Source organism: Centruroides sculpturatus, unplaced genomic scaffold (genome assembly GCF_000671375.1).
Source record: "Centruroides sculpturatus isolate CEXI.00-Female unplaced genomic scaffold, Cexi_2.0 scaffold354, whole genome shotgun sequence".
Lineage (NCBI taxonomy): Eukaryota > Metazoa > Arthropoda > Arachnida > Scorpiones > Buthidae > Centruroides > Centruroides sculpturatus.
In genome coordinates, this window is record NW_019384699.1 from 181,800 (window position 1) to 196,462 (window position 14,663).

The 14,663-nt window shown below is 26.6% G+C and overlaps 1 protein-coding gene across 1 annotated transcript in view; it reads right to left on the minus strand.

The window, feature by feature from the left end:
- LOC111627503 (potassium/sodium hyperpolarization-activated cyclic nucleotide-gated channel 2-like) overlaps window positions 1-14,315 on the minus strand; it is a 125,291-nt gene extending 110,976 nt beyond the window's left edge. Inside the window, exons 1-2 of the mRNA XM_023371088.1 lie at window positions 14,150-14,315; window positions 3,958-4,494 (exon numbers count right to left, since the gene is read on the minus strand). Of these exons, the coding sequence (XP_023226856.1) occupies window positions 3,958-4,494; window positions 14,150-14,301 (689 nt within the window). The 5' untranslated portion in view covers window positions 14,302-14,315. The remainder of the gene's footprint in view (window positions 1-3,957; window positions 4,495-14,149) is intronic.
- Between the last annotated feature and the right edge of the window lie 348 nt (window positions 14,316-14,663).

Below are 14,663 nucleotides of genomic sequence, written 5' to 3' on the forward strand. Positions count from 1 at the left end.
TCTTTTAAGTAAATCTTGAAACATTTTGGCTTTTGGAAAGTTTTCTGTCTGGTGCTGTATTTCAAGTGGGTCATTCCACAGTAGACTTGAGATACTACTCCAATCGATAAAAACAACAAGTAGTGACAGTTCACACAACAAAACCTGTGTTCGGAAGGGAAGAAAACTAGTTAAGGAGACTTCTGACAAAAATACTTAGTCTTTTACTATTTATACAATGACATAGAGTAGATAGCAACTTCCCCAGTAATCGACTCATCAATAACAACTTTAAACGATTGGAAAAATTCGCTCTCAACTAAACTATCCAATAAAAATTCTTAAACTGTATTAATTTATTATTGACAGACTTATGTATTTTATATTAGTTAAGTATATAGTACCTTTTGTGCTTCAATACATTTTAAGATACATTGATGTATAAAAGTAAAATAAAGACGAAAGAAACACTGTAAAAGCAATTATGGATAACTTCCAAATTTTACTTTTTTCGGTTCTAAATATTATTTTCTTGAATTTTCAACATTTTAAATATAGTTTTATAAATTAACTTTCTGGACATATCTTAAATTTAAAATTTAACTACTAACGTGTGACATAGATAACGTTTGACGTGTAAGTAAATCTTAGATTTAAACTTGCATCAGGCTTCATCTTACAGCATTTAAACTTTTCGAGTATCGAATGGTGATGGTTGGAAAGAGGTCAATCTAATTCCTGTCCCGATAACACTTGATTCTCAATCTTCCTTTCGAATTTCCTTACAATATAGGCCTACCTATTCGTTTTGTACTCGAGTAGTTGCCGAAGTAAATTAATTTACAGTTAGCATGTGTTTTGAGAATGATCCATATAAAACACACCTTTGGGCATTATAATTAGTAAAGTTTTCATTGGAATTTTACATGATTTTATTTCCACTTTGGACAATTCGAAAAAAAAAACATGAATGCCACAATCTTCTTTTTCACAACAAATCTCTTTTCAAAATCACTGAATACAAATGACCCAATCTAAAATGGGATTCGAATCCTCTAGCGAATAGGCAAGAATTCCTTATTTAGCAAACAGTATTACTAAGTTTATACATATTAACAGAAATAATAATAAATTGAATATTTAGAATTTTTGATAATCCAATTTTTGTATTTTGTTATAAATATCTTAGAAAAGGTAGAGGTAAAATCTAATTAGAATAGAAACTTGTCTTGAAATAATATGAATTTCTGATATACTAATAAATAATTAATATAGTAAGAAGACAACTCTATTAAAAATGATAATTTTGACATTTTCTACAAAATATATAAAATAATAGCTACGTAAAAAATTTCACTTCATTTTTAAAAAAGTTTTTATTGTTCTATTAAATTTAAAAACATGACAAGCTAAAACTTATTTAGCTTTAGGTGATTTTTCCTAATTTAATCACCACAGCTCAATCATTTAAATATTTGCAGAATTTTAATTTTCCGAACTAAGTAAAAGTATTTTTGGTATATGAAATTAATTTTTGGTAATATTTTCAGCTATTTTAACATTTCTGTGTTAATGACATTTTATAAGATTAAACAGAATTTTGATTGTTTTTTAAATATCTTCCTAAAGAAATTACACGTATAGATCTATAATATAGGCCTATACATTGCTTCTAATTACAATTTACTTCTAATAAAAAGAAAATCAATTTTGCAGATTCAATTATGATTTTAAAAAGTTCTTCCGGATGTTGTTGGATGTCGCATACGATAATATCTGAATTTTGATGTATTTATTTTCTTAATAAGCAATTATTGCGCCATTTAAACAAAGAACATTTAGCAGGTGCACATCAATTATTTTGATTTAAAACTGATAAGTATTATTTAAATGCTTAAGGATTATGCTCTTTCTTTAAGAAAGTTAAAGACTTAATTTTAAAAGTTATCATCAACTCTTTCTTAATATTAAGCTGATTATTCTCATTCATTTTACATGCAAACCTTTTATTTTCTAGTTAAGAATCAAAGAATCTAATTTCTCTTCGAATATAAGGAATTTTCTAATACAGTAATTAATTTGCTTATTTTTATATTTATTTTTACTATCAATTAATTATTTTTAATTTAATATCAATTGAATAACAAAAAATAATAATTTTAAATGTTTGGTAATTATCTAAGGTAAAGCCTTTTTAATATTTCGGAAAAAAATTCCATAAAAATTTTGTCTAGAAAATTAACAAATTATAAATTTATTTATAAATTTAAAACTAAACGAAACGATTTATTTAATTTTTTTTTTTAGTTTTTAATTTAATAAAATTGACTTATAAGATTTTTTTGCAAAGTACAGTACATATACATAATATACGAAATATTTACTGTTTTAAGTTACGCTGTTTAATAATAGTAAGCCTATATTATATTTTAAAAAACGATAGCTTAAATCGAGGGAAAATCAATAGGTTAACTTAAAAAAATTATCCTTTCATTTTTTTTCCATTTCTAAATATAAAACCGTATTCAAATCCGCATTTAAATGATACGAATTGCCCAGTCAGGTTTCAGTTTATAGTTAATTTGTTCAATGACCGCACGAATCTATCTTGCTACTAACTTAGCCTTGACCTATTTTAACTAAAATTACTCGCTTCGGGTCATATTCGGTCAAGTTTTCTTTCGTCGATTTTCGAAAAGTTGCTAAAAAATAATCTTTCAAACACGCAATTAAATAAGCGACTTTTCTACTCCGAGTTGATTGCTAAAAATAGCAAACACCTTCGGAAAAAATTACCTCGTTAATCAGTAAGAGTGGCTTCTAAAAAACTACCTTATATATTTAAAAAAAATTATTTCGAGAAAGTCAATATTGTGCATATAGAGCACGATATGTGCACAAAAAGAGCATCAAAGCATAAAATCTAGAGCATGAAAGCGCACAAAATATATCTTGAATATTCGCCATAATCGGTGAATGTTCAAATAAGTCTATAAGCATCATATAAAAGAAATTAGCCAGTAATTTGTGCATAAAAATTGGTAAAAAGGAAAACGGCTGTTTTTGCACAAAGGAGTATATAAAGGCTTGTATGGCATACCAAAAGTTCCATTATGTACAAAGTATGGAACGGTGAAGGACTATCTTCCAGGAAAGCCGATAAGTCCACTGCCATTACTCACCGAACAAACGCAACATTGTCGAATGAGCTGTCAAACTGCAATGTATTATTCATCTTTGTTTTAAAAATATTCCATGTCATTTCAAAGTATGCAGTCGACATCTGAAGAATACTTACACAACAAAAGTAACGTTATTTTTAAAATCTATTTTATATTATTCTTATCAGTTATATTACATTCAGTAGGTTAGAAGCTAAAATCAATATATCATTCTGCTACAAATTACATATTATATCCTTATAAATGTAATAAGTCTATTTATTCGCAATGTCTGACATTTTATAACGAAGAGCTTACTTTTTTGCACATCTTCCATAAAAAGATAAAAAAAACTGCATAATATTTAAACGATTCGATTTATAGTTTCTGATATAAATCAGTTATGTAACTTTGATTCTTTTTCAATGCCATTTGTTTTCCTAAATTTTATGTAAAAAAACATATTTTAATTCATTCGGTTCATGATTTTCAATTTTACAAATTAATTTGATGAATTTTACAGTGATTTTTCTTTTTTTTAAATTAACTTTTAATATTTTTAAGTTCACATTTCATTATTTTTAATCAGTTAATTTAGTTTCATTTTAATTTTTCTTTTAATTTTATGAAAAATTCCTTTTAGTTCCTTTTTCTTTTGGTGTTACATAATTTTATAGATGCATTTTACTTATTTTCCATTCAATTTTATACATATTTCTTGCATAAATTACTTTAAAATTTCATATTTTTTAAACTAAATCAATCATTGCTAATAAAAGTTTTGCATAAAAAGTATGTTAGAGAGTAGAAAACTTACCTAAAAGTACTGCATGGATGGATGATCCAATGTCCCGCAGCCTTCTGTCTGATTCTCTCTTTCATAAGCGCCTTTTTACTTCCAAACAATTTCATTGCTAACTTATTATCCGATGGCTGAAACAGTGCTTCTAATTGGTTCCTCATGAAGGAAGCTTTAACTTCAGACAGTCCCGGGCCGATTTCTTCCTTAGGAGTTCCGTATAGACTAATATCGTCCTTATCACCATCTTTGGCTGCACCGGCAGCGGTGTTCACTTTTGAATCTTTAAAATTCATTTCCGGGGATATATAATCACTAACAAGAGTTTGATCGTCATCAGCTGCAGTTACTAAAGAGTCTGAACACGTATTAGTATTTTCAATACTAATCTTAATTGAGTCTTCTTTATGGAGACTACGAGGGGAACGTATTTCTTCTTCAGACGGACTACCATAGTTAATCCTACCATTAGCTAAACGAAGACTCGGTAACCTCTGAGCACGACGCACCTTTGTATTGTTGGCATTTGAGTCCATATCGGGAGGATCCGAACCCCTGGGAGGAGAGAGAAAAGATTATTAGCCAATAGGAATAAAGTAAGGCAGTGACGTCACAAATTATCAATACTCTTCTACCTATAAGTGAGTACCTATCTGTTTTGATGTCATTTTTCTATAAATGTAAAATATTCTGTCATTAGCTTTTCATGTTTCAAGACGTTATTACCGAGACAATACATCTTTTCTTGATTTTATATTCCGTCGTATATAAAATATAGCAACAAATGCCAATACGGAAATAGCAAAATGGTTAATTTAACGTAACAAATATCTGTGGATCAGTAGAAAATATTACGACAAATTAAAACCGAAATGTTCATTTTTAATCTCTTTTCAACGTTTTCTATCTTCAAATGGTCTTATTTTTTAACTTTAATTCCATATCATTTTCAACAGAACTTTTTAATACTTTTTTATATCAAGTAAAGCTTGTATCAATATTTTTAATCAAAAAGTACAAAATTTAGAAATATTTACATAAGCTTTTTATATGCATACATCTAATCACAAATTTAAATCATAATTTATATGACGGTGAAAAAATTAAGATAGATTGCATACTTGAAATGTAAACATCAACCAATTCACAAGCAATAAAACTAACACCAAGTCTCTCCATACTAATTCAGTAAGATGATAGTTCTGCTTCTGATTGTACCAAACAATTTATAGCCTTGTTTGTTTCTCTTTACTATCTAATCCTACAAATAACGGCTTTAAGTTAAACACGTTTCTGAGAGATTTAATTGTATTCTTGTTATCTACATATTATATAATTAATGAAAACAATAGTCATTTTCTCTTATTTAAACTGAATATATGTTATTCACATTAACTAAATTGTGGAGTGCGAAAGCAATTAGTCATTTTTATATCGCTTAATGACTGATTATCCCTCTTAGTAATCTGAATATAATATTATTCTCGCACGGTAAACGCTCCTGGAAATTAATATAAACATTTTATAGCCTTTAAATATATATACTTTTTAAATTTAAAATATCTTTTCTTAACTCTTCATTCGTTTTATTTAATATCGTTTATTTAAAAGCATTCGAGAAGAAACAACCTTTATCACTTCATGTATTAAAAACGCTTAATTTTTTCCACAAATAAATGATTTAATTTTTATTTCATATTAAAGATCTTGTGTTTTAAAGTTGTAATAGTTTATTCGGTTTTTCCGTCCGACAATAAAGTTTGCTAGAAAGACAGATTTACAGGCGTTGCGATAACAATCTCGCTATTGGCTAGATACTATAAACACATTACAAATACGACAAAGTTAGCTGCGAGTTCACGAACGTAAGCGAAAGCTGGAAAAAACGGATCATTACGTAGTTTATTTACAAAATTTTTACTAAGTCGCCAAATTTCTTAACAGACTAATGAACTTTATAACTGTTCGAGGACGTCCTGGGAAGTTTCGTTTCGGTTAAATGGTAAGCGGTTAGGCTTACGTATCCAACTCTAAAATTTGCACTTTCCGCGTGATTGGTTCGAAAGCCGACATTTCCATGACGTCATTCCTGCAGTGGCGCTGCTGTCGTACACCTTTAGGACGGTCGTAGGACATATCAATAAATCGAGCAAAGTTCCTTGTGACGCCCACGTCCCACCTCCTGCCATGGTCAGCAAAAACTGATCCAGCCCTCAGAGTTGTTAGCGAAAATACGATGGTTCGCATAACCTTTCTGGAGTCTGTTATCATACAAACCCTGTTCTATTATTTTTGCCGAAATACAATATTGATTTATATTTTCAACCGAGAGTATGGAATATATTCGATGATAGGTAGTATTGTTCGCTAAATGCATCTGTGTAATTATAATTCGATTGATAAATTATTTAAATTTTACTGTCATCTGTGAAATGCTCGAATTTGTATAAATGTCACTTGTTTTCATTTTAAAAGTTATTTTATTGTTCAAATACTGTTTCCTGTCTATTATTATTATTATGACTATATCTTAAAAGATTATTTGTTGAAATAATATTTTTTTTATAATGTTTTACATTAACATGTTTTAGATATGATGAAATTTTCGTATCCAGAGAAAGTTATTTTAGTTTTGTAAATCAATATAGTAGTTTGATCAATATGATGAAGAGAATAACGATTTTATTTTAGGATAACTTGCATTGATTAAAAACAACTTTTTTTCTATGAAGTATAATTATTTATTATAAATTCAGTAACAATATAATAGAATAGTCTTTAAACTTTTTAATAAATTTATTACTTAACTGCTTCCTTCTTAAAATGTACATTCTTTTACATAAAAAAAAAAAGTTGCTAAAATTCTGTTAATTTAAATTTCTTTTTTAAATTCTTATTTCTATAAAAATAAACGATTTAAGTGGGGTTACAAGATCCTCAATGATCTCTTGTGTTACATAGATAATGCCACGGCGGTTGAATAGGCCTATATAAATATTTCACCTGTATTGTTCCTATGTTCATAGTGATAGAACAGTAACGGTTGGAGAGATTCCAGGAAAGTGCAGTAGCTAATCTGAAAGCCTTGTATTATCAGTTCTGTATAAAAATGGGTAAAGTGCTGTGAAAGGTTAATGAGTTTTGTTTATAGACTATATATAAAATTATTGGCTTTTATATGTGAAGTTTGTAATTTATGAATATTAATCGAGCTAAAAATAACTGGAAATTACGCTTGGTCTATAAAGATTTTATAACTTGCATGTCGTTTAATCATTTTTATATATTCTCATATCGAACTACACTTATGTTTGTTATGCGAAAATATCTTTTCGTTAATAAACGAAACTTTTGTGGGCGTATCGAATTACGTCGAGAAGAAATTTTAATAGTTTAATGTCTGAAATTTTATATTTGTATTAAATGATTTAAAAGTAAATTTTATATATACATGCAGTCTAGTTGGCGAAACGGATCGTCACCTAGTCGGCCGCTATGTCCTCCGTGACCTATGCGAGGTTGAAGGAGAGTTTTATATTGATTGTCTGCGTGAGGTTAGCTTTGTTGAAGGTATACGAAATTATTCGCTTACAACTAAAATTCACCTAGATAAGGAAGTGACTGAGACATTCTGTTTTCGCTAACATTTCGTCTTCAATTATTCAATCGATGCAAGGGACTTTCTAAAAATAGATCAACCGCCACTGCTGTTTCACGGCTTTCGAAGATGACCGACTCCTTTCAGAATCCTAGAAATGACTTTTAATCTGCTAAAAACGTTATTCTAAACTAACAATTGTTATCACTCGATTTTAATCCCAAACTGTTACCTATGTACACACATATATATACGTAAATGGGCAGCTTTTTTTAGTTTTTCTTATTTCCTTTTTTTTTTTCTCTAAACTTAAACACTTACCCCGATATTCTTCTAATAGACATGGTGATTGTTGTAACTAGCAGCAAAATATTTCTGACACAATATACTTAATAGAAGTGGCACGATTGTTTGAGGCACCTGGAACCGTTACTAAGACATTCATAATTAGATAACAACACAAAAAGAAATATTCAAAGTAAGCGCTATATTCAACTGCACCCATATGATGAGGCACACAGATCGGTTAACTGTATAGTGCGTGCGCTGCTTTACAGCCTCTCCCCCAGCTTCATTTTTCCACAGCGTCATGTCTGTAATCCACTGCCTCCGAAAATGTCCGATAGAGGGAAGTGGCAGCGCTGTGTCCTTAGCGCCCTCATTTCAAAGACGTTGCGTAAATTGTTATGTCGCTACAAATAAAATTGTTTATTTTATTTTTATATTAAAATTATTTATTGTAAATATTTTTCCATTTAAATTTAAAAACGAGTTTAAAATTTTACTGTATGTCATTAAACCGCCTTGGTCATTTTTTCCTCAAAAATGTCATATAGTTTTTAAATGTCACCTTTGCTATTTGGTTACAAATCCCGAAAACCCTCGCTCAAGCTATACTTTAAAATACCACAAAAATTATTAATCAAATTTAATAATAATTTCGTCATAATCTCAAGTACCGAAACAGAAGCAAAAATTTGAATTTTTGAGAATATTCTTATAAAATAAATATTAACGACAACAAAACAAAGTGGATGCAAAAGTCTTAAGATGTACAGTATATTTTTAAACTCGGAAATTAAATTTAATTAATTAATACAATTTATGCAATTTAATATTGTCGGTTTATTTTCAATAAAATATGCTACTTTAAAAAGTGCACCCTCAAAAACTATGAAATTCGCCTTTTATTTTTTTATTAAATTAATTATAATACATTCTTACTGATCCCTATAATTTAAACAGAAATAGCCAATATTGTTGTTCTGGTTTAGGTGTGATTAAGATGCCTACAGAGTTATTAAGTATCACCATTGTATAGTTGAAAATTTCATTAAAGAATCCTGAGGTGAGAATAATCACTAATTTGCTGTGAGCATGTAAATGCTGAACTGATAGCTAAACATGCTATTATTTTTACTTTATAAAAGTTTATTTTTAAAAAATTAATATTTTAATTTCGTGAGATTGGTAAAACTTTGTAAATGCAGAGTTTATATTAAATATCCTTAAGTTAAAAAAAATTTTTTTTAATAATTTTGTTTTTAATATTTAAATTATGCAAATAAATGTTAATTTTGCAAACAGTGTGTTAAATGCGTAAATTTTATTAAATTTTTAATGTAATTATGGAATTTTTTAAAATTTCATAATTTAAATTTGGCAATTAGTTTCAAAGATGCTTTTCACAGTTAAAACCAAATAAATATTTCCTGGGATTTGGGGGAAATACATTAAATTTTATAATGCAAATTATATTTAGTGTTATTCTATAGAATTTTCTTTATATCATATACTAAAAATTGTGATTATTTAGACTATATAAAAACAACATATGACCTTAAAGTTATGTATTAATGTAGTAATGATACGTTCGGGATTGTTTTATTGTTTGCAATATTTAATTAATGTATAAAATGTATAATGTCTTGTAAATGTTCACAAATAGGAAACTCTATCCCCTGTAACAGAGTTATTCCCTAATTATCTAGCCAATTTGTCTTTACAAGATAATAATTCATTTCTGTTGTTAAATATTCTTTATACATTTGTGTAAAATGTGTTCACTGTATGTATTGATATAATTATATAATATTTTTACGTATATGAATATAGCTGTTTTGACTCTGTTTATTAAAAAAGTATTATTGTTGTTCAAAAATAAAATAAACTAACATGCAGTATAAAGATAATAATAATTAAATTATTATAATTTACTAAATAATTTCAATGTCATTAGCGTAGCAATATTCTATTTGCAAAAATCATATAGCAGTATACTTTATAATATTTTTAAGAAATGTGAATTGCATTTATTATTTGTACTTTAAATTAAATAAAAATATATTTTAAAATATAAATTCGGTTATTTATTTATATTTAATCTAAATCAATAATGTCATTTATTTATTTTCAATGTAATTAACTGATAGAAACAACGTTTTACATCTATTAACGAAAGGAATTTTATGACTTTTATAAATTAAAAACCACGGATTATCTATTTAAATTATTTTTATTTTCAATAGTTGAGCTTTTCAAATGACGTTAAAATATATCTTAAAATATTATAGTAAGTGTTTTGAACCTATTAGAAAATATAATAGATAATTGTGGAGCAATTATACTTAAAAGATAAAGATTCTTAATTCTAACGAAACAAGAATGAAGTTTTAAATAAGTAAGTTATACACGTGTATATATAATTTATTTGACAGTTTGATTGTTACTTCCTGTGCATAATATAATCAAAGTGTTGTAATTATAATGAGATCTGGACTTTATCTTAGTAAATAAACAGAAGAATGCGAGTTATGTCACCAGAGAAATTCAGAATTTCGTACTTATCATTACAAAGAAACAGAATACGATATAGGCTTTCAATCGATAAAAAGTACTTTTGTATAGATGGACCATATAGTTATAACGAATCGATCATAGGTTATAGGCATGCGTTTAATTCTATGACATGAGAAACGTATTATAAACTAATTTGTTTGATAATTAATAATTACGTAAATTTTATTATATTTTTATTTTCTTAGAATATATTTAAATGTATTATAAGAAAGTTTAATAAATATTTTAATAANTGTATAAATTTTACCGATTTCATTGCAAGATTTAATTTTCGTGTAGCGCATCTGCATTTTTAATTTTAAATAGTTATTATTAGATAAGACGCCTGAAGATAATTAAAACTTCAGATTTAAATAGAATAACTGGAAAAATGCTTATAAAATATTGCTTCAATTTAATTATTTCTACGTCTTTAAAATTTTAGTGCATTTAACAATGATATATGTCATTTAATATTGAATATTTCCGGTAAAAAATATTTTAAAACTAAAAAAAAAATTCAATAACCTTACTTGTAGTTTATAAACATTATTAACTTTGATTATTAATCTTATTTAAAATTAAAGAGTTGTAGCTACAATAAATATATTATGTGTTAAAAATATCATATATTATACTTGATACGAGTCAACGGTCAGAGAATTTATGTATTTAAATATTTTTTTAGTTAAAAATGATTAATAAATTACTCCAATAGAATGAAAAACTACAAGAAGAAAGAATGATTAAAGTAATCATTTTAATCCAGATGAAGAATTACGATCATTAATTCTAAAACAGTTAAAAACTTAATTTGAAATTTACATTTGTAAGCTGAGCTGCTGCTAGAAAAATTTATTAAGATTGAAAAACTCGAAAGTTTAATATGAGTAATTGCGAAAAACATGAGTACTTTCTGGCATCGAAAATTTTGCTCGATTCCTCAATTTGTCCCAGGTATTTTAATTTTTTTGGCATATCTCTCATCTAGTTATAAATATTTTATAAATTAATATGCTAAAAATATCATACAGCCATCGATAATTTTGGATTGGGAGGAATGCAAATTTACTAGAATCGTCAAAATGCCATTGACCTTTAAAAATCACCTTGTGGAGAATCCAAACACATAAACTTACGAAATTCGCTTATCTAATGATTAATAAAATATTTTAATACATTTTTAGTATCGGCAATGTTTTGGTTACATGCATATTTATCTCAAAAGTCTTTAATCATTTTGTAATTTATCAAATATTTTATTATAATTAGGTTTAATTCACTAGACTCAGACAATTATCTAACTTTAATTTGCTTAATGTTTATTGTACTAAAAAATAATTTTTTTTCGTTTTCTTAATAGAATTAATATTAATAAATGTTTAAATTACATTTCAGAAAGTTAGTGACCCAGGAACACACTATAATTTATCAAACAACTGTTAAACAATTATTTTAAAAATATGTGCAAAATTAATTAAATTGCATATTTATATACCTGATTCTTGCTTCTTACATTTTATATTCTATTTTTCATCGTTCTAAATTATTATTTTAGATTTAAATCAATTATGATAACATTCTAATATTTATTTTAAAAAAAACAGAATATGTTAATATTAAATAAATAATTTTTAATGTACATAAATAATAATTTGATAAAAACAGTTAATATTTTATTAAATGTGCAACAGAGTATCACAAATTTCAATTAATATACCTTATATAGGCTAATGTATACAGTACACTAAAATTTAAAATAATCTATTCTACATCTGTTTATATTTGCCTTTTTGTACTTAAGAATTGCCAATTTTATTAATAAAGTTTAATAGAAATATTTTAATTTTACTAAATGACTAATTTTATAAAATAAATTCTTCTCTTTACCATTATTATACTTTAAATAATGATTCTTACTTGTTGAATATAACGTTTATTCATTTAAATCTGTAGAAAAGAAGGTATATATTTTTTAATTTTTTGATTTGTCATTTTCGTTGGGTATAGAAATAGTGCAGATTGATAAAATTATATTTGTAATGGCAACTTTAGTTAAGGTCATCTAAAACAAAGTATGATATTTAGTCGCGTAATTTTCTAGGAATTTTATATTTTTGAAATGACCTAGAGTAAATATCAGTGAGATATAAAACTGGAATTCGCAGCTTAAAATATTACATTAAAAACTATTAGAAGCGTTAAAAATAATATTATTTTTGCTTATATAACGTAAATAGTCGGAATCTATTTTTGTAACTATTTTTAAAAAAGGAAGAACACAGAAAAAATAAAATAAATGATAAACAGGTATTGCTTCTTGTCATTATTTTTACATTTACAATTATATATATATATTGCATTTTGTATATTTAAATTATTCTTTTAAAAATAATAACGCATTAAATGTTGAGAACGATTTAAAGTATTCAAGAATTTAGAGTAACGAAATGATTATTAAAAGTAAATGTATTTTTCTGATTTATCAAATATGTTTGGCTCATAAAAAACATGATTAAAATAAATGACTATTCTTTATAACAAAGTCAATTATTATGATCAGATTAATAAAGTTGAAGAAAGGTATTTTAAAATTATCTGAAGTTCTTGTAATAAATATAATGAGATGAAAGGATCATTAACTTTTAAAATATATATATATATATATGTTTNTTTATATATTTTAGCAGAAAATTGCATATATATTCATAAAAACATTTTAAAAATTTAATTTTATTTCTTCTAACGTTTAGAAAAATTATCGCATTTAATAATAATTCGCTGTGTAAATCTATACATTTGTTTTATATCTAGCTCTGTTAATATCATTTAATGGTAATTTTAGAATCTATAATTTCAGGTTTATTTAATATTTGTTAAACATATTTTCCTTTATTTCTCTTTTACCACACGTATAAAAAATGATTCCATGTACTATAACAATTTTTTATATAATATTTATGAATGAGGCGTCACGCATTCTATTATAAAAATTGGGACTACGTGCAACTAAAATAAACCTTAGTAAAAAAACTTACAATTACAAATTACAATTATTGTATTTTTTTTACTTTTTTTACTATGTTTTTACTAAGTAATAAATGTAGAAAAACTTGTTTTATTGCTGTTTTATCACAGCATGATTCTTCACAGGTTTATGTAGATTTTATAATGCTATTACGTGGAACAGAATAAAATAAATGTGATATGACGCCTAAATTTAGACCACACTAAAAAGTAAGATTCAGTATAAGTTATATGTTTATTTATTTATTTAAAACAAACGTTAAATTCTACAAAAGTGTTGCGTATAAAAGAAACAAAACAAAAAAAACCTAAAAACAAATGTTTTAGGCTATACTTTTCATATACAAAAGTAATAAGAAAAAGCACATAAATGAAAAATATTACGGATTTTATCGTTAATATAAATATGTTGATTTTATAAAATACGATGTACAAAAATACATATCATATAGCCTATACAGATGTAACATTAATTTATGTTACATTTATTAAAATCTAATTTTTATTTTCTTATAACAGTATATGTTAGCATTATTAAAATTTATTGACACAGTTGAAATTTTTAAAACGGTTTAATAATAAATGGAAAAAAAGTATATGTAGGATAATGAATAAGTGGGGAATTATATATAAAAGAGAAATATATAAAAGCAAAGCCATGCACGGTTATAGTGTTAGAGTGCAGTGATATATGGAAAAAATACATATACATAGGTGCTGTGCTGTGATACAGAATTAAGTACATACAGATTACCACTGCTGGCGGCATGTCTAGGTTGAGGTCGGGGATTCGGTACTCTAGATACGAGTTCGTAACGTGAATTGGCATTAGTTGAATGCCTCCTCCTCTGTCCTACAGAAAGGCGTATAAGACGAATGGGGGATCCCCATCGTACCATCGTGTCTCGTATAGCTACCGAGTACTTCTGTGCAAACCTAAAGGCTAAACGCTTAGTCGGTTCTTGTTGCCTTAGTGACCGTTAGTTTCATTGATCGCATACTAGAACCGATTTTTCTTAGAGGCGGCGCACACCTGAGTAGAAACGGACCTCGAAAGTTGATTGGCCAGTTTGTTCGTTACGTCACTATTCTCTGTATCGGTTGTTTTATATAAAAGGTATAAACTTTTTTGGGACCAAGTTATGTCACTGACATTATGGAAATCTTATTGATAATTCCGATAACTTAACCATTGCTAAGTTTCCATGGTAACAGCTACGGTGGGGTGAAAGGAGGAGAACTAATCGATCAACTTCTATAA